This window comes from Lolium perenne, chromosome 7 (genome assembly GCF_019359855.2).
Source record: "Lolium perenne isolate Kyuss_39 chromosome 7, Kyuss_2.0, whole genome shotgun sequence".
In the NCBI taxonomy this organism is placed as follows: domain Eukaryota; kingdom Viridiplantae; phylum Streptophyta; class Magnoliopsida; order Poales; family Poaceae; genus Lolium; species Lolium perenne.
The window spans coordinates 325781453-325805573 of NC_067250.2; the positions used below are offsets into that span (position 1 = coordinate 325781453).

General features: G+C 45.9%; 4 protein-coding genes and 1 long non-coding RNA gene across 11 annotated transcripts; 2 read left to right on the plus strand and 3 right to left on the minus strand.

Annotated features, from left to right (window-relative positions):
• The first annotated feature begins 185 nt into the window (after positions 1-185).
• LOC127319206 (uncharacterized) lies at positions 186-2801 on the plus strand. Its single transcript, XR_007862451.1, has 5 exons — positions 186-330; positions 517-633; positions 748-1747; positions 1885-1930; positions 2516-2801. It is a non-coding gene; the product is annotated as an uncharacterized lncRNA (long non-coding RNA).
• Positions 2802-3088: 287 nt separating this feature from the next.
• Positions 3089-6192, minus strand: LOC127319205 (cysteine-rich receptor-like protein kinase 8). Of its 2 annotated transcripts, none has more exons than XM_051349436.2 (7): positions 5954-6192; positions 5638-5829; positions 5281-5545; positions 4846-5092; positions 4583-4733; positions 4311-4502; positions 3089-3297 (listed from the first exon to the last, which is right to left on the minus strand). In XM_051349436.2, exons 2-7 carry the CDS (start codon positions 5779-5781, stop codon positions 3229-3231), a joined length of 1068 nt encoding a protein of 355 aa, XP_051205396.1. In that variant the 5' UTR covers positions 5782-5829; positions 5954-6192; the 3' UTR covers positions 3089-3228. The 2 variants fall into 2 exon arrangements, with proteins under 2 accessions (XP_051205396.1, XP_051205395.1); XM_051349435.2 differs by having other exon boundaries at positions 5638-5783; positions 5954-6191.
• A 2430-nt stretch (positions 6193-8622) lies between these two features.
• On the plus strand, positions 8623-19678 carry LOC139829703 (F-box protein At5g03970-like). Of its 6 annotated transcripts, none has more exons than XM_051349402.2 (4): positions 16085-16588; positions 16705-17369; positions 17452-18667; positions 19372-19678. In XM_051349402.2, exons 3-4 carry the CDS (start codon positions 17470-17472, stop codon positions 19377-19379), a joined length of 1206 nt encoding a protein of 401 aa, XP_051205362.1. In that variant the 5' UTR covers positions 16085-16588; positions 16705-17369; positions 17452-17469; the 3' UTR covers positions 19380-19678. The 6 variants fall into 6 exon arrangements, with proteins under 6 accessions (XP_051205365.1, XP_051205362.1, XP_051205364.1 ...); XM_051349404.2 differs by having other exon boundaries at positions 16705-17016; XM_051349403.2 differs by having other exon boundaries at positions 16705-16904.
• On the minus strand, positions 10946-11730 carry LOC127319185 (SKP1-like protein 1). Its single transcript, XM_051349414.2, has one exon. It carries the CDS (start codon positions 11615-11617, stop codon positions 11114-11116), a length of 504 nt encoding a protein of 167 aa, XP_051205374.1. The 5' UTR covers positions 11618-11730; the 3' UTR covers positions 10946-11113.
• On the minus strand, positions 13939-14648 carry LOC127319186 (SKP1-like protein 1). The gene has a single exon (XM_051349415.2). The coding sequence runs from the start codon at positions 14558-14560 to the stop codon at positions 14057-14059; it is 504 nt and encodes a 167-aa protein (XP_051205375.1). The 5' UTR covers positions 14561-14648; the 3' UTR covers positions 13939-14056.
• Positions 19679-24121: the final 4443 nt, after the last annotated feature.

The window sequence follows — 24121 nt, forward strand, 5'->3', positions numbered from 1 at the left end:
GGGGCCCAAAATGCTCAAATGGGCCTGTGTGTTTGGGCTTCAAAGATCTATCCTAACATACTGGTGATGCTAAGAAAAAAAACTCAGTTCTACCTCCTTCGTTCCGCCTGTGTCGCTCTTCCTCCTCGGCCTGCGCCACCGGCCAATAGTTCATTGGAGAGACCCAAAAAAATGAGGCACGACTTCCAATCCTAGCTGAACAGCGACCGTAGGTTACTAAGTTCCGCATCTTCATGATTTTGTTCTATTTCAGCTGAATTTAGAATAGCGGCGGCCGAGCTTCCTGTCTCCCTTCCATTTCTCTGTTTCTTGCTTGGACTGGGAGTGGAGGTGCGTTCTCTTCGAAATCCATGGATTTTTTTCGTTGATTTTGCGGTGTTGGTGTTGGATTTGGTGTTTATTTTTGCGGTTGTGGTGTTGCGGCCTCACGATTCCCCTTGTGCCATTCCTCACCCCGATCTGTCTCCTGTGTATGATCTTCATTCCTTCATGTTTTTCCCTTGGTTGTAACTGCAGGATGATGAGGTGGGCGCGGATTCCTCCGAATACATGGCGCTCCCTGCCCCCATGGAAAGTTGACGCAGACGAAGCGCCAAATCCAATCCGCACGCGTGGGCATGACCCATGATGAAAGTAAACCACCGATCACAACTCTAATAATTGTTGGGAATTGTGGATTTTTTGTTTACTCCGTTCGGTAGTCTTTTGGTTACTCATTTTTGTAGTGGATTTGTTTGAACTTGCCAGCCGCCAGGATACTCGTGCTCTCGAGTCTCGAGCTCCGACGCAACTCTGCACAGAGGATGGTTGTGGCGCGGCCTGTGGATAACTGCTGTTGGTTGGTAGACCATGTCGATCTCTCCTCCTAAGTATGATATTTCTACTCCCTGTACCAGTTCGATGACTAGATATTTATTGTTATTGGCTTTATCTTCTGTCTCTTGTTCTACATGAGTTCATATATGACATACAGAGATTAACTTTAAACTTATGAGAGGATCCTCGGATGTCTACGTGATTGGCTGAACCAATTCGTCCTACAGGCAGCTTGAATATAAGTTTTTCGTTGTCGGAAATAGCAAACTTCCATGCCCAGTTTTCTTTGGGAGTCGCATAGTATTTGGAATATTATATAATTGATGGCTCCAACATGACATACAGGTAGTCTCGTTCATGACTTTGGTATAATGCTTTTGGATAATCTTGCTTGAAGATTTTCAAGTGCATAAAGCATTTGTGATATTCATGGTCACTCTGAGACTGCATCTTTATGATTCGTGGGTGGCAGCACTTGGCATTATGCTCTAATTTCTTTGATGAAATTGATTAATCGATGACACTTGCATTGTACATCAGCCTAAGGACAATCTCGCCTTCCTTTTTGTCTTTGATATTTAGTCCTTTTTAAACACCGTAGTATAAAAAATAGAAGATCGCAAACGATTGATCAAAATTGTTTGCGAGAGAAGAATTTAATAGGGATATATGTTATAATTTTTTTACTTCGGTTTCCTATTGTTTTGTGCTATTCCCTTGTTAGATCTAAGAACTAACTGAAGTTATGGTTTGCCTTTCATTAGAATTGACTTTTTTTCCTCTTGACATTAGTAGATAACACAAACCTTTGGTGGATATCATAGTCGGCAAATCAAAACCATGTTCCTGAGTCTCACACAGTTTTGCAGCAAGTGCTAATTGCAAGAAGCAACCTATTGCAGCAGCTGTGGTCTTTGTTTTTCCTGCTCAGGTATAGTTTCGATCAAGCAATATTTTTCCCTTTGGTTTGTAATGTGAGGAGTAGCATGGATGTCTTACTTGTTAATGAATCTGCTGAATTTCTAACAAGCTTATGTGCACATGCTCGTGATTATCTTAAATTCACAGGAGCTTTGATCTGTTGCCTCTGCTAAATTCTAAGCCAATACTCTAGGTGTGTTTCTCATCTTTCTGATGTGTTGTGCATAACGATATATAGTAGCGTGTTACCTTTTGATCCCAAGAAAGGTACACGATGCTATAATTTTAAATTTTCAGTATTAGAATGATTGTAGTGAAAATATTTTTATATTAACTCATGGAATCAATGGATTTGAAAGATATTAAGTCACTGCTTTCCCCTATGTTTAAAAAAAAACTAATTTGTTGTGAATACATAATTTTCTTCGTTTTGCATAGAGGAAAATAATTCAGATGCAAGAATATATGAACCCCATGTATTTTAGTAGTGCATGTCTCTGTTTGCTTGTGAATCACGGTTCTTCTTTATTGTCATGCATCACATGTCAAGTCAGTGGTTACCTTTTAGCCTTTGTTCTTATGATTATTTCCCTTTTTAAGAACTAGCAAAATATTAAAATTAGAACCCTTCCGGGCATATATATTTAGGTGTTAATTTGAAATATTAACTACTTCCACATGCCCAAATATACTAGCCATGATTCGAAAAAGAGAAGTGGTATAAGCATTTTTTTGCAGCTCTGTTAGGTTGTTCATATCATCTTATTTCCATGTTCAGGTGTCATCTAGGCTTTGCTGGCAACAATAAGAAAGGCTTGGGCTCAACTGTGCTCTTGTAGCAATTGAAAACTTAAAAAAGTAGATTTGAGAAGTTGGGTACAGAACAATACAACTACAGCAGGCCAATGATTAACTGTGTGCAACAATATTCGTAGTCACCAAGAACAACATGTTTCTAGCAGTTTCATTTATTGTGTTCTATAATGATACTCTGTTTTCTGGACTAACATTAAAGAGTTTCTTGCCTTCCTTAATGGATATACATGATAAACACATATCACTGATGACATCTCTCCTCACTATGGGTAGGGAAAACTACAACAACATGTGAAGAAGTGGGGCGGAATTTTATCGGATGGTAGTAAATTTAGGTATATAGATCCAGTTTACATGGCACATCTCAAAGTTTTTAAATTTTCATTTTTTATCAATTTCTTTTAATTTTTTCAAAACTCAAAAGGCGGTTGGGGGATGGGGGAGGGAGGGTGCAAAATCTGCCTAACTTACTGCCAGCGCACCGTTATAGTGTTGCGCCACCACGGTGACGTGGCCTGGATCAACATCAACGACAAGAGCAGAACTATTACATGATAACACAAGAAATGATTCCCAAAAGGAATTAACATTCAGTTATTTCCCAACTGGCATGACATCAAATGGTCTTATTTCCAAAAATATATGTATGATCTAGTACCAACAATTGAAAATGTTTTATTTCCTGTTGAAACCAAAACGGGACCCTGACTTCTTGCTTGGTGGCGTTGAAGACACAGGGGGGACCTGAAATTTCAAAGAGCATGTTAAAATCATATGGAGTTCCTATGCATATGCTATATGGTTATGCTTTTTTTTCCTAGAAAAGAGATGTTTGATTACTAAAGTAATGATATATATACAGTAAAATATAGAAACAAAGTAAAATGTGCATTTCCTGATTAACATATAATAGTATAATAGACCGGCTGATGCGACCAAGATTAGATTGCATACTTTTTTAGAATGAGTTGCATACATCTGAATGGAAGCATTTTATGATATGTGGGAACATGCATTGTGTTCATAAATATACCAAGTACATCATCGACACACATAAGCAGTTAAGCGGAAACCTTGTGCCACTTGCAGTAAGTAATGGATAAGGCTACCATGATAGTAAGAACATCATTGAACAACCCCTTCAGAAATATCTACCGTGGTGATCCAACCTAGTTTGGGTTGCAAATTTGCAGCTATAAAAGGACTCTTCAAGCATTCCACTCATCTCGCTACATAACTTTTATGAAAAAATATCCACTCCTTACTGGAATATTGAGCCCACCCACATAAATACACAGGGTATATATTTTTAAGTACTCTTTGATTTGCAGCAATTTCACTTGCATATCCCAAATATTCTAACCAGATATATATATGGTTGTTCCTACGCTCAGAGTTGAAATACAGGAGCAGGAGCTCACTTTCTAATGAATACTAAAGCGTATGTGTGTGTTAGTTTTTATACAGGGTAACCATAGAACATAAATAAATTCAGTATTTTTGGTGTGGAAATCTTAAGTGTATCAAAATATCTAACATGATGTATACACATGAATATGAGTGTAACTCTGCCAATAAAATGGTTGTGCATTGGCACCATGAATCCTTATATACAAGGACAGAAGTGATACACCTTTAGTTACCAAAGGGTAAAGAGTGCTTCATCAGTTCCAAACAAATAATCGGATTAACACTCAGTGTTTATGAAATTAAATCATTCAAGAAGATAACCTCTTTATTTTTTGTCACTGTCTTACCTCGTTTTCCATTTGAATTGCATGTAGTCCATTGAGTGCTGCAACAATTTTGTCTATGGGAGGTCTTTTCTTCCGATCAATCTCAACACATTTTAATCCAACATCAATGCATGTTTTAACTTGTCGAAGGACTTCTGCATTTGAGGATCCATACTTGTCTGCTATGTGCATCTCTGTCCAATCTTTACTGACCTATAGAGAAGGAATACTTGATCATAATATACAAAATAAATGTAAAATAAGTTCAGAACACAAATAATGTTTCCTCTCACTTTATCAATAAAACTTCTTGCGGATGGTTGGTCTTTGTCCGGGAGGTTCTTCTCTCTTGTGGTGATCTCGATTATGATTAAGCCCAAACTATATATGTCTGATTGTGCTGATATTTCACCTCTATATAGATATTCTGGAGCCATGTATCCACTGTATGGCATTAACATTGATATTAGAGAGTTAATGGGAAATAAAAGAGCAACCGGAAAATAATCTACAATATAGTAAAGAACAAATTTTATGGATTTCATGATAATCTTACTATGATCCCACAACTCTTTGGGTGCACAATCGAGTTTGTTCTTCGCCAAAGACTCTCGAGAGTGCAAAGTCCGCAATCTTGGGCACCATGTTATCATCCAACAATATATTTTCGGGCTTTAGATCCATATGGATAATAGGAATATCCAACTTGTGTAAAAAATGTAAACCCTTGCAGATGCCCTTAATTATTTTGAAACGTGTGTCCCAATTGATACCGGATTCAGCGGAAGATGTTGCTTGGGGTCCTGTATATCAATGTAATCTTTTAGGGAACTGAGAAGATAAATAATGTAAATAAAAAATAAGAAAGAACTAGTCGGGATGATAAAACACCTAATAACTTTGAGAAGTTACGTTGTAGCTCCAATTTCAAAAATAACCACTAAAAGAGACAAAGAGATGTAAAATATATGGGAGATAATGTATGACATACCAAATAGATTATCTTCAAGGTTCCCTTTAGGCAAATATTCATAGCAGATTAAACTTTCATTAATGTCTGCCTGTATATATCTACTATCGAACTGCACCAATTTTTTTGATGTTTCACTGCAGTATCCAACTATCTGTACTATGTTTTCATGCTTGAGCGCCATAACATTTGTAACCTCCTTGGTAAATGTTTTGTCAGCTGGCATTGGTGCGTTTTCCTGAAGTTTCTTCACAGCAATCACTCTGTCATCATTTGGAATTATTCCCTGTATAATCCAGTAGACATACCATGTATTAAAATATGTTTATCGAACTTGATTGAAATTAAGGAATGGGAAATACTAATGATAGATTTTACCTTATAAAGGGTTCCAAATGGACTTCCACTAATTTTCATATCGTTGGAGAAGTCATTTGTAATTTTCTTCAGAAAATCATATGGTAGTTCTGTTGGAAGTTCGGGGCTCGGTTTGCTCTCTTGGGTCTTACTTCCGGTGGCCATTTCTAATAAAAGAAGCAAGAGTATCCAAATTATGTTGGATTGCTACAGCTTCGAATTTCACAAAAGCAGTATAATTGTTCAGCAACATATATATAAACAAGACTAAAAGTGCAAAATTTAACATGATGGTTCTACGAACAACTAAAATAGGAGGCTGCACAAAATCACTAACCTTTGAGAGGAGCAACTTAGGTCTTGAGGGATCCTCGAAACAGGCAGGTCTTGAGGGATCCTGGCTGCTGGGAAGAGAGGAGCGGGACGAATGGTCTCCTTGCTAGCTATGGGAAGGTGAGAGTAGATCGATATATGAGCAACCCGGGGAGGAAGAAGGACAAGTTGACTTGACTGGAGAGCCAAAGTTGAGTCTTTCGATCGGTCGAGATAACAAAGCATATATTATGTCCCACTAGGTCCATGTGATTAGATGCTCAGCCAATATGTATGTAGAAAACGCGTGGCCACCTGATCACTTCATCACCGCGTTATTTACAAAAAAAAATTGCAATTAATCAATTTGCCTAATTAGTGAGACCCCAGTGTAGGGCATGATACTCGTAGGACATTTGATTGAACGTACGGCATATCACATGGCTAGGTTTGATACCATTAACAAGTTCGTTACTTTAATATAGCACCACGCATCTACATCGATCGCTTAGGGGAAAGTGTAATTAAGGCAGGAGACGCGCTTAAGTTACGAGCTTCTTCAAAATTAGCATTATGAAAGTAATAGGTAGTTGTTAGCTAGTCGTGCATCAAGCATATCCATATTAATATATTATAGCTAAATGAGGACTCTCCGTCCAGAAATATAAGATGTTTAGCTATTTTAAAGGTTCACTCACTTTTGTTTGTATATCTAGTCTATTTTTAGTGTAGGTTCACTCATTTTAGCTTGTATCTAATCTATTTTAAAAACATCTTATATTAACGCACAAAGGGAGTAGATTACAGAGATAGGTGAGGTGCAGCTTAGTCTTCACTCTCTACTTGGTTTAAGAGATTAAGCAAAGACTGTACGTCTTGCAGTTTTGGCTCTTCCTAACGCGCTGGCCAACATGTGACTTAGGGCATCTTCAACGGACCGATCCAAATTGGCGATCTAAATGGTCCGTTTCTGTTCTTTTGGGTCCGTCTCGCGGTTCGGCCGGCCCGGACAGAGCGCCCAGCGGCTGACCCATTCGATCCGGTGTTGGGCAAATCTTGCATAGAATTTTCTCACATTGCATACATTTGGAGATTTGCTTGAAGTAAATTGATAGAACTTTAATAAAAACATAGTAGAAGACTACATCGTCTTCATCATTCCGTCTCCTAGTCGTCCTAGTCGGTGTGGTAGTGGCGGCGGCACATGGTCTCGTCGAAGACCTTGACGCTGAAGTCGTCGTGGCCGTCGTACTTGAAGACGACAAAGTGTCCGACGTCGATGGCGTGCGAGCGGGTGAAGCGCCTCCAGCCGTTATGGAGAAACATCCACCCTTCGCCGTCAAACATCACCTCCGCGGGCCATATGCCGGTCGCGCCGCCGGACACATGCAGGAGGACATGGTGGGGCTCTTGCCCATCGACGATCAAGGCGAACCTCTGGGGCAGGCGCAGCCTATCCCAGCTCATGCCCTGGTGGATGGTCACGCCGAACTCGAAGCCGGAGAGGTCGATGGCGATGGGGTCGGGCGACGATGGTGGCGATGGCGACGGGGACGGTGGTGGCTGACTCTGGCCTCTCCCGCTACTCCTTCCTCGTCGGCCTTGGCCATGGCCTCGGCCATTCCCACGCCCACGGCCCGAAGGCCATCCTAGGCGCCCTCCCCTCAAGCCTATGCCGCCAGCCATTGCTGCAGAGATGCATATGGCAGTGGTGGTGGTGGGGAATGGAAGAAGTGAGGTTGTCGAAGAAAATGGCCGCCGCTGGCCTGCTTAAAAAGGGCCAGAGCATTGGATGCCGATGCGTAGAACGAAACACCGACATTGATGAACGGCAGGCGGCGCGGCCAGAGCAGGAGCACAGGCGTCGGGCGGCGTGGCCAGAGCAGAAGCGCCAGAGTCAGCCTACTTCCGTTGATGGCCAGAGGAAGAAGTCCGTTGGGCCGCTTCCATGCGGGCCCTAGGTCCACGCGTGCTGTCCACGTCGACGCATCGGTTCCCCAAATTTGGTGCGCCGATAGGTCGAGGTGGACGGGTCGGTCCGTTTGGGTCGCCCTGCTTGAGCGTGCGCGGCCGGTCCGTCTGTCCGCGCAGACCGATTCGGACGCGCCAGGACCAGATGGGTCGGCTCGCTGGATATGCCCTTAGCCATGGGTCATGTAAATTATAGCTTAGGCCGTGCTTGGTTCAACGTATTTTTAGTCAAATGAGCCGTAAGTTTAGGATCCGTAACTTACTCCCTAATGAGAACTTGGTTTTCACACAAGTGTGGATGCTATCTTGGAGCAACCATCTCTCCCTAAACCTCGTAACTATTTCATAGAAGAGGGCTCTTCTCATCCGGAGCATATGGACATCATCTACATCATTCGTATTGTAGATAAAATTCAGATTGCCAATCCTCTCTTGATTTCGGGGAAGCATCGTACCATAAGTCACTGGTGGATAGGCAGCTCGCAGAACTGATCTTTTGTGGAGGAGGAGGATTCACGCCTGAATCACAGCTACCAGTGCTGCTGCCTGGTGGATCAGGCTCATCCGATCGCCCTAAGCAAATAGATCTAACATGAGTGTCTCCTAAATCTATCGTTCAGGCTAACCACTAACTACGGGGACACAATAAAATTGGAGGGCACGGTGATTTACCTCCACCATTGCACACGAGGTAGAGTTGCCGGGGTCGGAGAAGAAAGAGATATCTCCCGCTGATCCCTGGCCGGGGAAGAAGGAGACCAGCTGCTGCTGCGATGGACAACCCCTATCGGAGTGGACGGATTTGGAGGGGTGAGATAGATCAGTACCGCCACCGCCGGTGTTGAGAGCGAAGAATGGTGATGAGACACTAGCTTAGCCGCCCAAATCTGCTCAAACCTACCTGTTCGCTGATCGAGCCCAAATTCCCCAATCACCACACGCGCCGGAGAAGACTAGGGTTTCCCCGCCGCCGGCCTCTCCGGCCGCGCCGTCGGCTGGCACTAGCTGCACCCACGCCCCTTGCGTTTCTCTGCCCAGCCCGTCCGCCGCCCTCCGCGTCTCTCTGCGCCGCCGCTCCCTACGTCTCTCGGGCCGCGCCGTCGACCGGCCTACCGGCCCTGGCTATCCTCTCCTGGTGAACGACGACGGCGGCCGGCTGCTGCTGCTGCTGTCCAACGTGCGTCTCCGATCTGCTTCTGTACGGCTGCTGCTGCTGCTGTGCGACGCCGTACCCGGCTTCTGCTGCTGAACGACGCACCTACGCGCGTCGGCAGCGACCGCGAGCTTCTCTGCCGGCACCGACTGCAGGTACTGCTCCTGTTCTCGCCAGCGATTCCCACATGTTGCTACCGATGTTGATGGTTTAACAGTATAGGGGCATTCGAATCTTCCAATCAAGCCGTAGATTCCCTCACCAGAGTCCAGAGATTAAGGGGCTAAACCGACAGTTGGACACTAGATGCTCTAGGCCCCCACTATACCAATTTCCTGGGCAATGTCGCGAATCTGAGTCACCATTTGACGTTCCCCGGTGTGAATCCTATCATGTAGAACTTGAACCCCTGATTTTTTTTGCGGGGAAAAGAAATACATTAAACAAACACAGGATTATAATCGGCAGTCATGGCTTGAGAGATCCCAGGTGGCATGTAACTCCCCAGCCAGACTTGAGTCTGTCTGACGCATAAGCCTGCCCATTTTGAGCTAGTTCATGGCTAACCTGGTTACGATTCCTACTAATCTTTACAAGGCTAGAATCTCTTTCCCGTAATAGATCACGAATAACCTTTATTCCAAACGCATAGATGGATGTGTTGAGGGTGCACTCCTTAATCAGCCCCAGAGCTTCTGAACAGTCTTGCTGTTGATATACAATTCTTTCGATCCACCAAGCAAAACTGCACTAGTAAATCGTTAGTCCAAACGAAACTGCTTCACCGCAGAGAAAGTAAGCAGTAAAAGATGATAGGGAATACGAAACTGATTCAGGATATCTCCTCATACCGGATTCATTCCGACTGGAGCTAGTTCTTGCTAAGAATCTGCACTGGACTCTCATGGGTACTAAGCACGAAATCATCAGGCCATAGTTAGCACTTAGCAGTGAATGAACAGCAACAACTGCTACCACAAGGGTGACACAGATGATTTGCATCCCTCCACAAGAATTCGTGGAGCAAACTGTCTTTGTAGAATCCACAGGGAATACTGGTAGCACCGCTGATGAAGGATGTCTACAACTTGAGTATGCAAGGTATTAAATGAAACCACCAAGTGCAGCCTTCCAAAAGCATCTAGAATAGGCAAACCCAAATTTGGAACAGAAAAGATGGAACACATTTTGGCAGGTGATTAAGATATCGCCAATCGCCTATCAAAATTGCTGTCAGTTTACATCTCTTTCGATCCAACTAACATCACCAGTAAATCGGCTTCACTGCGGCGACGTGGAGACGGTCCAGCCTCATTACACGTCACTCCGCAGTAATATACACCGGGCGCAAACCTTGCCTTTCCTACGAAAGCCCAGGGCATTTGTATGCCACACAGAACCCATGCACAAAAATATGTGAATGAAAAACAAGAAAGATGGTAAGCTGTGAAGAGACATGTGTGTAAAACCATTAGGGTTATTCTGGCAAGCTATGATGGTCGATACAGATTGCCACGCAAGCTGTTGCTGTGGCTGAAGAGAAGACCATGTGGAAGCAAATAGTGCAGGGGGCTGAGTGGTCTGAAGCTATCTTAGCATCAGATTAAACTATCTTGCTGGCAGTCTGTTCTCCAGATCCTTAACCACATGCTAATCTGATATGGTGTTAAACAGCTACTGTTGATGTAAATACAGATTGTAGAGCAAAAGCTGTCTTAGCAGATTAACTTGCTAGCATTCTGTATTGTTAAACTATGAGTATATGATTAGTGTTAGCTTTGGAGGCCAGCAGGGTTGAAGTGCGTTGGGGTTCTTGGTTAAAATGGCATAGGAACTGCATAAATAAAGATGCAAAATCAATTTCAGTTGACGATATGAACTCGGTTGTGCAGCACAAGCGTTGACCACTGACCAACGATAGATAGATAGTTTTTCTTCTTGCAGACATAAGCAACCACTGAGGATGTTCACAAAGCAGACCTCGACTCTAAGACACTAATTCCGACATTAAAAAGTAGCGTTGAAATACGGAAACAACGAGCAACGCGGCAGGTTGTAGATTTACTCAAAGGCCCACTGGTACTCCCTGCGGATCTCCTCTTCCTCCTCAGCGGTGAAGTCGTTCTTGATGTTGAAGGTCCTGCGGATCTCCTCCGGAGTCTTGCCCTTGATCATGTCGGCGATGGTCTGGCAGGTGAGGTGCAGAAGCTCCTTGATGTCGAGGTAGTTGGCGGCGAGGCTGAGGTCGAAGAGGGTGGCGTGGTCGACCTTAATGAACTCGGCGTCCCAGTTCTTGAGGTCCTCCGCGGGGGACAGGGCAGAAGCGCCGTCTGCTGCACCATCGGCCACGGGCTTGGCCGCCTGGGCGTGCTTGTTGCAGTACTCAATTACCTTGGAGAGGATCTTGGAGTTGACGTTGGGGAGCAGGATCCCGTTGTCGGCGCACTTGTCCTCGATCATGTGGCGGATCGTCTGCGACTCCATCACCACCGCCTCCTCCACCTTGAACTCCTCCCCGTCAGAGGACTTGAGCATGATCATCTTCTTCAGATCCTCGGCCGCCATGGGAGGGTGAGGTTGGGGATCTGGGGTGGATTTGGGGGGATTTGGGAGGAGAGGAAACCCTAGCGAACGAGAAGGGGGCGGCTGCAGAAGAGAGAGGAGTCTGGGGGCAATGACCCGGTGTCACCGAACGCTTAAGTAGAAAGTTTTTGCCCTCTGAAAAAAAACACCAGCAATCAGCCGCTGATATTTTATTTCTCGTCGGGACTACTCTAGCATCATAGGATAGGTTCTATATGAACTCTAAATTGTACGATGTCCCACCAAAACAGGTACTTCTAAATCTGTTGTTTCCTAATTACTCGTGTATATCTACTACAAAAAAAGTAAGCAATAGAAGATGATAGGGAATACGAAACTGCTTCATGTGACACAGTGCGTCCAACTAACATACCAAGATAGCTCCTCATAACAGATTCATTCAGACTGGAACTAGCGAATCAGCAGGAAATCTTCAGGCCTAGCAGTGAATAAACAACAACTGCTACCCACAAGAGCAGTACAGATGATTTGCATCCATCTACAAGAATTCCCACAGCAAACTATCTTCTAAAGTCCGCAGGGAATACTAGTAGCACCATGCTGATCAAGGATATCTACAAGTTGAGCATGGAAGGTATTAAATGAAATCGCTAAGTGCAGCCTTCCAAAACATCTACAATAGGCAACCCAAATTTGGAACAGAAAAGATGGAACACATTTGGACGGGTGATATCAACCATTACCTATTGAAATTGTTGTCGGTTCGCATCTATTTTTATCGAGCTAACATCACTATTAAATCAGCTTCACTGCAGCGAGATGAAGCTGGTCCAGCATTACACATTACTCCGCAATAATATACACCTGGCGTAAATCTATGCTACACAAACCCCAGGAACCCACACACAAAAATATGTGAATGCAAAAGAAGAAAAAAGGTAAGCTGTGAAGAGGCATGTGTGTAAAACCATTGAGGTTATTCTGGCGAGCTATGATGTCAATACAGATTGACACAAGCTGTTGAGGTGGCTGAAGAGAAGACCATGTCGAGGCAAGTTCTGCAGGGGCGGAGTGGTCTGAAGCTATCTTAGCAGCAGATAAACTATCTTGCTAGCAGTCTGTTCTCCAGATCCTTACTGTCTAACAGAAGCTGTCTTAGCAGATTAACTATCTTGCTAGCAGTCTGTTCTGTTAGACAGTGAGTATCCATCATTTGGCTGTGGAAGTGATAGAAAAAAGTTAAAGTGTGATGCATCTTGCCCTTCTCCATCTCAGCCTCGGGCCACTGCTTGATCAAGTGAGTTTAAGTAGCTTACTAGAAAACGTCTAGAGCCCTCAATTGAGGGGCAAGGTTTATCATGCGTGAGTTCATTATTTCCATGCCATATTCTCCACAATACCATCAGTGTTCTAGCGCTGGTTCATGGAGCAAACTGTCTTTGTAGAATCCACAGGGAATACTGGTAGCACCGCTGATGAAGGATGTCTACAACTTGAGTATGCAATGTATTAAATGAAACCACCATGTGCAGCCTTCCAAAAGCATCTAGAATAGGCAAACCCAAATTTGGAACAGAAAAGATGGAACACATTTTGGCAGGTGATTAAGATATCGCCAATCACCGATCAAAATTGCTGTCAGTTTACATCTCTTTCGATCCAACTAACATTACTAGTAAATCGGCTTCACTGCGGCGAGGTGTAGATGGTCCAGCCTCATGACACGTCACTCCACAATAATATACACCGGGCGCAAACCTTGCCCTCCCTACGAAAGCCCAGGGCATTTGTATGCCACACAGAACCCACACACAAAAATATGTGAATGGAAAACAAGAAAAAAGGTAAGCTGTGAAGAGACATGTGTGTAAAACCATTAGGGTTATTCTGGCAAGCTATGAATACAGATTGCCACGCAAACTGTTGCTGTGGCTGAAGAGAAGACCATGTGGAAGCAAATAGTGCAGGGGGCAGAGTGGTCTGAAGCTATCTTAGCATCAGATTAAACTATCTTGCTAGCAGTCTGTTCTCCAGATCCTTAACCAGATGCTAATCTGATATGGTGTTAAACAGCTACTGTTGATGTAAATACAGATTGTAAAGCAAAAGCTGTCTTAGCAGATTAACTTGCTAGCATTCTGTATTGTTAAACTATGAGTGTATGATTAGTGTTAGCTTTGGAGGCCAGCAGGGTTGAAGTGCGTTGGGGTTCTTGGTTAAAATGGCACAGGAACTGCATAAATAAAGTTGCAAAATCAATTTCAGTTGACGATATGAACTCGGTTGTGCAGCACAAGCGTTGACCACTGACCAACGATAGATAGATAGTTTTTCTTCTTGCAGACATAAGCAACCACTAAGGATGTTCACAAAGCAGACCTCGACTCTAAGACACTAATTCCGACATTAAAAAGTAGCGTTGAAATACGGAAACAACGAGCAACGCGGCAGGTTGTAGATTTACTCAAAGGCCCACTGGTACTCCCTGCGGATCTCCTCTTCCTCCTCAGCGGTGAAGTCGTTCTTGATGTTGAAGGTCCTGCGGATCTCCTCCGGAGTCTTGCCCTTCATCATGTCGGCGGTGGTCTGGCAGGTGAGGTGCAGAAGCTCCTTGATGTTGAGGTAGTTGGCGGCGAGGCTGAGGTCGAAGAGGGTGGCGTGGTCGACCTTAATGAACTCGGCGTCCCAGTTCTTGAGGTCCTCCGCGGGGGACAGGGCAGAAGCGCCGTCTGCTGCACCATCGGCCACGGGCTTGGCCGCCTGAGCATGCTTGTTGCAGTACTCAATTACCTTGGAGAGGATCTTGGAGTTGACGTTGGGGAGCGGGATCCCGTTGTCGGCGCACTTGTCCTCGATCATGTGGCGGATCGTCTGCGACTCCATCACCACCGCCTCCTCCACCTTGAACTCCTCCCCGTCAGAGGACTTGAGCATGATCATCTTCTTCAGATCCTCGGCCGCCATGGGAGGGTGAGGTTGGGGATCTGGGGTGGATTTGGGGGGATTTGGGAGGAGAGGAAACCCTAGCGAACGAGAAGGGGGCGGCTGCAGAAGAGAGGAGTCTGGGGGCAATGACCCGGTGTCACCAAACGCTTAAGTAGAAAGTTTTTGCCCTCAGAAAAAAAACACCAGCAATCAGCCGCCGATATTTTGTTTCCCGTCGGGACTACCCTAGCATCATAGCATAGGTTCTATATGAACTCTAAATTGTACGATGTCCCACCAAAACAGGTACTTCTAAATCTGTTGTTTCCTAATTACTTGCGTATATCTACTACAAAAAAAGTAAGCAATAGAAGATGATAGGGAATACGAAACTGCTTCATGTGACACAAGCAAGGCCCAACTAACATACCAAGATAGCTCCTCATAACAGATTCATTCAGACTGGAACTAGCGAATCAGCAGGAAATCTTCAGGCCTAGCAGTGAATAAACAGCAACTGCTACCCACAAGAGCAGTACAGATGATTTGCATCCATCTACAAGAATTCCCAGAGCAACCTATCTTCTAAAGTCCGCAGGGAATACTAGTAGCACCATGCTGATCAAGGATATCTACAAGTTGAGTATGGAAGGTATTAAATGAAATCGCTAAGTGCAGCCTTCCAAAACATCTACAATAGGCAACCCAAATTTGGAACAGAAAAGATGGAACGGGTGATATCAACCATCACCTATTGAAATTGTTGTCAGTTCGCATCTATTTTTATCCAGCTAACATCACTATTAAATCAGCTTCACTGCAGCGACATGAAGCTGGTCCAGCATTACACATTACTCCGCAATAATATACACCTGGCGTAAATCTATGCTACACAAACCCCAGGAACCCACACACAAAAATATGTGAATGCAAAACAAGAAAAAAGGTAAGCTGTGAAGAGGCATGTGTGTAAAACCATTGAGGTTATTCTGGCGAGCTATGATGTCAATACAGATTGACACAAGCTGTTGAGGTGGCTGAAGAGAAGACCATGTCGAGGCAAGTTCTGCAGGGGCGGAGTGGTCTGAAGCTATCTTAGCAGCAAATAAACTATCTTGCTAGCAGTCTGTTCTCCAGATCCTTACTGGCTAACAGAAGCTGTCTTAGCAGATTAACTATCTTGCTAGCAGTCTGTTCTGTTAGACAGTGAGTATCCATCATTTGGCTGTGGAAGTGATAGAAAAAAGTTAAAGTGTGATGCATCTTGCCCTTCTCCATCTCAGCCTCGGGCCATTGCTTGATCAAGTGAGTTTAAGTAGCTTACTAGAAAACGTCTAGAGCCCTCTATTGAGGGGCAAGGTTTATCATGGGTGAGTTCATTATTTCCATGCCATATTCTCCACAATACCATCAGTGTTCTAGCGCTGGTTCAGTGGTATTTCATGTAGCAGGCCACTCCTTCCCTGTATTCTTAAGCAGAGAATCAGCTGGGAGATCCCATACTTCTTTCATTGCTAACCAGAGGCTGCGTGCATGCAGGCACCGTGTGAAGGTGTCGAAGGTGTCCTCATCCTCTGAACCGCATAAGCTTGATGTAGCCATGCCCCTGCGATGCATGTTTACCTGTGTTGCTACAGCATTGCAGGAAACCTTCCACGCCAGAAGCTTTGACCTTTGGAGGTACAGGACAATCCCAGATAAGCTTCCACGCCGGTCTTTCGCCATCCGGCATGCAACTCGTTGCACCACGGTCTGGATCCTGCATGAGACAGTTCAGGCCAAGGCGATAAGCGCTCTTTACAGTGAAATTACCTCGTTTTTCTGGAAACCAAGCAACGAAGTCGTCGTCATTGTGTTGTGAGGGTTGGATCTTTAGAATTTCTGTTATGTTTTCCTCTGTAAAGTACTACTCTAAACGTTGTAGGTTCCAGGCACCCTCTGGTAGCAGAAAATCTGCAACCCAGCGGTACCTACATCGTCCTTGGCTTGATCGCGGGAGGTGGTTCGATTCCCTGGGTATCCGGGGATCCCGCCATGCACATATCTTCGACCCATGAATTTGCAATGGTAAATAAATAAACACCAGCGTTAGATTTGTTAACATTCAATTGGAAAGGATCGATGCTATCAAAATCTTCCACATTTTAGTGCTCACACTACTGTGGTGTGAATGCTATTGGCAGGACCTGTCATCAATCACAAGCATCATCCTTAATGTGGACCATTGTGTGTACACCAAATTTGACGTCTCTACCATGGATACTGGCTGGAACTGTCTTGCTCGCCTACTGCAGTTGCTCCCTGGACCCTAACTTGAAGTCTTCAAGTGTGGAAGACTAATCTACTCTGTTTGGTCTAGATCTAAATCTGGAGGTCTTTAAAGGTGGGTCTGGTGTTGGGTACTGGAAGGTCTTCCATGTTTCCCATCAATTTGCCTTTGCCCTATTCCCCTGGGAGAAGGCACTGGTGTTGGGTATCTATGCCCGATTTCGCAGGTGCCCATTTGGCCTAGCCCTTGAGTTCTAGTCAGTGAACGATTGAACCATGAATTGCAGTCTTTTCTCCTACCTAAATGTTCCTAGGAACAACCACATTTACACGAGTGATGCTAGCGTCAATGTATTATCAGGGAACTTTTAATTTAGACTTCATAGTTAAATAGTGGTCTCGGCTGACTATTGAAGCTCTCTGCTATGGTAAATCTGTATACGCATAACCGCACAACATAGTTGAAATAATTTTCCCCATGTACATTTTGACTGTCGGTGAGGTTGCTTTCATTATCGTCAATCTGAGAATGTATCTATTCTTCATCTTTCGAAAAATTTAAAAAGATCTTTGGAAAAAGGTTTGTGTACCAAGAACCCCATAAATAAATTTGAAAAATCTGAGAATGGTTACAACTAATTATGTTGTGCTTACTTCAACAGGTCAAGAGATCCCCAGCGATGCAGGTCAATAATGTGAGGACTGAGGATGGCGAGATGAGGAAAAAGACGGGTGAGATGACGGTGAGCCTTGGCCACTGCCCCGATTCACCGCCGCTGCCGCTACTGCTGGAAGTCGACCACCTGCTGGAGGAGATCCTCCTCCGCCTCCACCCACTGCCGTCATCCCTCCCGCGCGCCTCCCTCGTCTCCCATCGCTGGCGCCGTCTTGTCTCCGATCCCGGATTCTTCCGCCGCTTCCGCCTCCACCACCGCCGGAATCCTCCACACCTAGGCTTCTTCGATGTGGATTCCCACGACCTCCACTTCGTACCAGCCCTGGATGCCCCTGATCGTGTCCCGCCTGGGCGATTCTCCTTGCAGTTCAACGAAGGTGACAAGTTCCATCTCCTCGGATCTCGCCATGGCCTCGTACTCGTCCTCCAACCACCACGGAAGCAGCTCTTGGTGTGGGATCCAATCACTGCTGACCAACACCACATTAACCTTCCCCCAGGGTTTGCAGGACCTGTGTTCGCGATCCATGGAGCTGTACTTCGCGATGCCGTAGATGCTCAACACTTCCAGGTGGTCTTGGTAGATGTAGAAGCCGAAGACCCTCATCATAGCCGAGTGCTCGCCTGTGTTTATTCATCGGAGACCGGCGTATGGGGTGATCTCATCTCGGCACCGCTTCCGCCCATGGTTCCTTCGAGTAACCGTGTCGTCTTTGTTTATCCAACCAAGCCGGCTGTGTTGGTTGAGAATTCCCTTTACTGGATCCTTGATGGGGATTTGGTTGGTATTCTTGAGTTTGATTTAGAGAGGAAGAGCATAGCTGTGATACAGCCGCCAGTAGATGTGCTTACCAAAAGTAAATATCAATATACAGTTATGTGGACTGAGGGTGGTGGGCTTGGTTTCCTCTTTGTGTCAAGATCACAATACAACGCACAATTATGGAAAAGGAAGACCAATCTCGATGGTGTTGCGTCCTGGGTGCTGGAAAGAACTATTGAACTGGAGAAACTACTTTCCCTGAATTCTGGGGCAAGAGTGAACCTGTGCGTAAGAGGGTTTGCTGAGGACAATAATGTGCTCTTCCTGGGGACACCTATTGGCGTATTCATGATCCATATTGAGTCACTGCAGTTCAAGAAACTTCCGGACCACACGTTGGTTTCTTGCAATCATTCATTTGAAAGTGTCTATGCAGCAGGTAATAATTCACCTTCAACCCATTACACATGTCAAATTAAAATAAATTAACATGGCTCTAAACCACGAGTATAACAAGCAAAGTTATTTCTTCACCAATTTGTCTGGTCCAAGTTATATGCATGTATGCTTTGTGTGCAGTGTAATATTTTCTGTTTTGGCTACCTTGAATGTTTAATACTATTGAACACATGATCCAGATGACATGATAGATTCATCTTTAAAAAGTTGTGATCACTAGTAATAGTTTGTAATGTTTATGCATATATTATCATCAATGCTTGATGTTGTGCAGTGTAAAAAAAACAGTGACAGTTTTTATTTGATCAATGGAAGTACCAATTGATAAGATGATGCACGATCCCTTTCTTGAGGTTTGTACCTCATGAGTTATATTGGGGTGGCTGAGATGTAGAGTTTCTGGGTGTAGTTTCTTCTTCCATTTGTATGCGGGACGCTAAGGTTGACCCTCTATGTAGCATGCAAATTACCTATTGTTGTTCTCTCTGAAATGTTTGCTTTGTCTAATTATGCTGATACTACGATTAGAATTTTGTGCTTTTGGCACAAGTTCCACGTTCTCAAAGCTCATGTTTACTGTTTGTGCCTTACAAAAATTTGTGAGAGTAAGTCCAATGGCTTTTACTGAATGAATGGTACCGTTCAAATTTTTTTAGCTGATGGTATTGTTGCTTTGCTCCGCAGGTACCTGAGTTGCATTGGGGTGGCTAAGACGCAGAGAGAGTTTTTGGGTGTAGTTTCTTCCATTCATATGCTGGACCCGTAGGTTGACCTCAATGTAGCATGCGCCGGTGAGCTATGAAGTGTAGCTGTGGGAATTATTAAACCTTAAATTTGCTAACTTCCTATTGTTATCCGATTTCCGTATACATTCCCATCTGTCATGAAGGTTGAATGCACCTGCCTTGGTCTAACGATTCAACCAGGTTCCTATATGGCTTTCTCTGTTCTGCCCATGAATATGAATATATAGCTCTTCCTTGAACTTTTCCGTATTCTTCTCCTTCCTTCAACAGTTGGAAACATTCTGGCTGACTGTATATTGAATCTGCCATGGTATCAAGTAAGCCATTATCTGTCACACATTCGTGCTTCAGTGGTGAGGCTGCATTTATAAAAAAAAAATTTGTATTGGATGATTTACGACCGCGTTAAGCTATTTCGTCATACATTTGTAAATCGGTGATATGCTTTTGTGGAGCTGCTTGATGCGTGCAGAGCAAGCTCGCAAATAAGTGGGTGTCAGGAAACAAAATGTAGCCACCACGCCAGCCAGCATAGTGGTAGGGATGATGAACATTGCAACTGGCTGTGGGTTCACGTTGGTTGGGACTTGGGAGATGAACACTACAACCCTCGGTTACTGTCGGTTGAAGCTCAACTTCTTGGCAACTCCGTCACATAAGAGCTATTGGTGTTTGGGAGCAGAGAAATATTCGGAAATATGTCAATCGATATTAGTACTTGAGAGTTCGGTCGCTCTCACTGGATAGTCTGAAAAATAATGGTTCTGCACGCGAGTGATAAAAAGAAATTAGCAGCTGTAAGTGAACAGTGTCACAGCATGCTAAGAGCATCCTCCCAAAGGTTTTTGGAGCACGCCGGACATATTTTCGTCCCCAGTCGCGCGCCCCGAAGCCTCCTTCCGCCCAGCGCGGCCTAATACGATGTCCGGCGCTCCGAGGTCGTCCCCACTCCACAGGGGACGCTCTTGGCGTGTCGGATAGAGCGAGGCGGATGCCCACCTGTCAGCGACCAAAACCAGAACGGTTCGTTCGCGCCTCCCACTCCTCTTCTGCCGCTCGATTTGCCGGCCGTCTTGGCGGCCAATCTCTCCTGAGTCGGGAACTGTCGTGACGGCTAGCTCCCTCGCCGTCCTTTTCGCCGCCACTGCTTCGGCAACGCTAGAACGTGCCGGCAAATCCGCCCCTCCTCCACACACAGAAGTTGTTCGGCGCCTTGTCTGGTAGGCGCAACAACAGGTCGCTGTTTGTTGCCTCCTCTGCTGCAGCAGATGAATTTTAGCCATTTATTTTGCTTATATATGGATAGCGACGACGAGATGATCGTCCAGTTGATGGAGTAAGAGCAAGCCTTCGACAACGACATTCGGGAGCATTTGTGGATCATCGCGTACCTCCAATACATACTTGACGCCGAGGCGGAGAAGAGGAAGAGGCTGCACCGCGGAGGTTCAAAGGCGGGGAGAAAGAAGTCGAAGCCCCGACAGAGGATGGAGCAGCATACCATGCTGCACAACGATTACTTCGCAGATGAAGCACCACATGCCGACAATTTGCGGCGTCGGTATAGGATGAGCAAGGGTTTGTTTATGAATATCGTCCACGACGTTCGAGAGTTCGACCCCTACTTCAAGCTGAAGCACGACATTGTTGGCATTGTCGGGTTCTCGTCGATTCAGAAGTGCACCGCCGCCATGATCAAGGATGCTTGCATACGGAGCACCTGTTGACATACAGGACGACTACCTTCGCATGAGTGAGTCTACTGTCATTGAGTGCATGTACGAGTTTTGACGAGCTGTGGTCGAAAGTTTGGTAAATACTACTTGAGAGGGCCAACTGAAGAATAGACTGCAAGGATCATGGCCTAAAATGCAGCGAGAGGATTCCCTCGGATACTTGAAAGCATCAGTTGTATGTACTAATCATGGAAGAACTGCCTGTTTGATTGGCAAGGTATATACAAAGGACATTATTGATATTGCAGTTTGGTGTTTGAAGCTGTGGCAGATTATGACCTATAGATTTGGAATTCTTTGTTTTCAGGGTACCTCCATCGACAGATGGCCGACGCTGCATGCGGCCCAGCGCGCACCCGTTGCCGGATGGAGACCCATGGGCCATGGCATGCACGTATTTGCAGGCCGCCGGAGCGAGACGATGTTCTGTTGCTCTGGCCAAGGCGGCGGCGGGTCGTCGTCCGTCAGTCGTCACCGTCGCCCCGCTCCGCCTCTGCTGGATCAACCCAACCTCGCCATGGTGCATCCCTCCGGCGGAGATCAACGGGAGGCGCGCCGGAATAAGCACCTGCGCAGTCCACTCCCCCGCCCGCGAAAGATCAAGCCCGACCCCATGCTCGATCATGCCGACTTCGTTTGCTGCCGTTAGGCCATCTCCAACGGGGCGACCCATCCCGCACCCGTGCGTCCGGATGGGTCAAAACGGACAAAAACCTGGCCCAGCGCGCGGACCCATCCCTAAAACGGATGGTCGCAGCGTCCGGAACAACCCAAACCCCACCCAAATCTGGGCCTCATTTGCGTGGCCGCGGACACCGGGGGCTGGCCGCTCGCATCCTCCCCTTGTCCTCCCCTGGCTTGCATGTCTACCTCCCAAAACACAGCCCCCTCGCACACATCTCCCCCCTCCCGCTCCGCCGCCACCCCAGGACCGGCGATTTGCGACCGCTGTTGACGCCGGCCACCGACATCGAGACGCCGACAAGCGGTGCGGAAGACGAGGACGTGGCCCCGCGCTTTCGCGCTGTGCTTTCACGGCCTCATAGCAATGTCGGGGGACGCCATCGTAGGCGCTGTTGTCCTCTCGCCGTCGCGAGACCTTCCGCAGTCAGCAGCTTCGCCGTTGCCGCTAGAGGTGAGCTTTCGTGCACCGAGCTTCCAGGCCGCAAGTCCGCTGGGATGGCCATTGCCTTCAGGTCCCTACGTCCGTATTGGATTGCCTCCGCCTGCGAGGTGTTCGATGAATTGGGCGAACTAAAATTTGTCCTATTTCATGTGTAGATCATGGCGGGCAGCGACGATGAGTTCTTCTTCAAGAACTTCATTGACACGTCCTCAGACGAGGAGTCCGACATCGACTTTCTCATGGAGGCTGCGTTGATCATCCACGAGCACAATGTCGCGCAGATCCCCGTGTTCCGGGGGTCCTTGCCGGGGCGCGCGGTGGCCTTGGACCGCAAAAGAGAACGCGGCCACGACATGCTCTTCAACGACTACTTCTACGCAAGGTATTGTTCACACCAGTCTTGTTTCGCCGTTGTTTTCGGATGTCTAGACCGTTGTTCACCCGGATAATGGATGGCGTCAAGGTCTACGACAACTACTTCGTCGCCAAAGTGGATGCAGTTGGCAAGGTAGGCCACTCTTTGTATCAGAAATGCACGGCAGCGATTAGGATGCTCGCATATGGTGTTGCCGGTGATTTTGTAGATGAGTACATCCGCATGAGCGAGTCGAGCTGCTTGGAAGCGATGTACAGGTTCTGCAGTGATCGGTGTGTTCGGAGAACAATATCTGCGACAACCTAATGCAGAGGACACATCCCGTCTGTTGTCAATCAACGCTTCCAGGGGTTTCCTGGGATGCTTGGCAGCATAGACTGCATGCACTGGGAGTGGAAGAACTACCCCTTTAGTTGGCAGGGGGCGTACATCGGCCATTCTGAGGGGTGCACAATGATTCTTGAAGCTGTTGCTTCACATGACGCATGGATTTGGCACTCATTCTTCGAAATGGCCGGCTCACACAATGACATTAATGTGCTTCAGCGCTCTCCGGTGTTTGATAGGCTAGCGCACGGTCAGCCCCTGATGTGGATTTCAGATCAATGTCCACCACTACAACAAGGGGTAGTACCTGCTGATGGTATCTATCCACCTTGGGCTACACTCGTGAAAACAATCCATCGTCCCAACTCAGAGTAGGAGGCAATGTTTGCCAAAGAGCAAGAGGTAGCCCGGAAAGATGTCGAGCGGCGTTTGGCATCCTCCAAGCTCGTTGGGCTATCGTCAGATACCCTGCTAGAACATGGAGTGTGCAAACTCTGTGGGAGGTGATGACCGCTTGTGTAATCATGCACAACATGATTGTTAAGGTAGAGCGGGATGATTCACTGTTTGATAATGAGTGGGATGGCTAGGGAGAGTTGGTTGCTCCTCAAGGTGGTCCAGCATCATTCCAGGATATCCTCCACGTGCACCACGAAATTCGGGATCAAGCTGTTCACAACCAGCTCCAGACTGATTTGGTTGAGCACATGTGGGCGCATGTTGGCAACAATGCTCCAAACAACAACAATGAATAAAATCCCGAAGAAAACAATGCCTAGACCATTTGTATCATTTTACATTTTTATTTGAATAATACTTTGTCATTGAATACGTGGACAATAATCTTATGTAATAAATCTTGAATATTTAAACTTATTTATATATTTTTTATGACTTTTATGCATTTATATTGAATTTAAAGGCAAATACCAATTTCTACGGCGGCGATCCAAATCTGACCGCGTTGGTAGCAGCGAGCGACTCAAACGAACGCGCGCGGCCACTCAAACGGCCCAAAACGAACGATCCAACACGTCCGTTTGGGTACCGCGTTGGCGATGCCCTTAGCGCCGGAGCCTGACCCCGTGCTCTTGATCGCCCCGGCCCATTGCCTCTACCCGTT

Coding starts and splice junctions, on each gene's coding strand:
- LOC127319186 (XM_051349415.2), bottom strand. CDS start 14,560: ATGGCGGCCGAGGATCTGAAGAAGATGATCATGCTCAAGTCCTCTGAC.
- LOC127319205 (XM_051349436.2), bottom strand. CDS start 5,781: ATGGCCACCGGAAGTAAGACCCAAGAGAGCAAACCGAGCCCCGAACTT. Junction 4,503..4,582: donor CAAGAAGTTTTATTGATAAA/GTGAGAGGAAAC, acceptor CCTTCTCTATAG/GTCAGTAAAGATTGGACAGA. Junction 3,298..4,310: donor CAATTCAAATGGAAAACGAG/GTAAGACAGTGA, acceptor TTGAAATTTCAG/GTCCCCCCTGTGTCTTCAAC.
- LOC127319185 (XM_051349414.2), bottom strand. CDS start 11,617: ATGGCGGCCGAGGATCTGAAGAAGATGATCATGCTCAAGTCCTCTGAC.
- LOC139829703 (XM_071823140.1), top strand. CDS start 17,431: ATGTTGTGCTTACTTCAACAGGTCAAGAGATCCCCAGCGATGCAGGTC.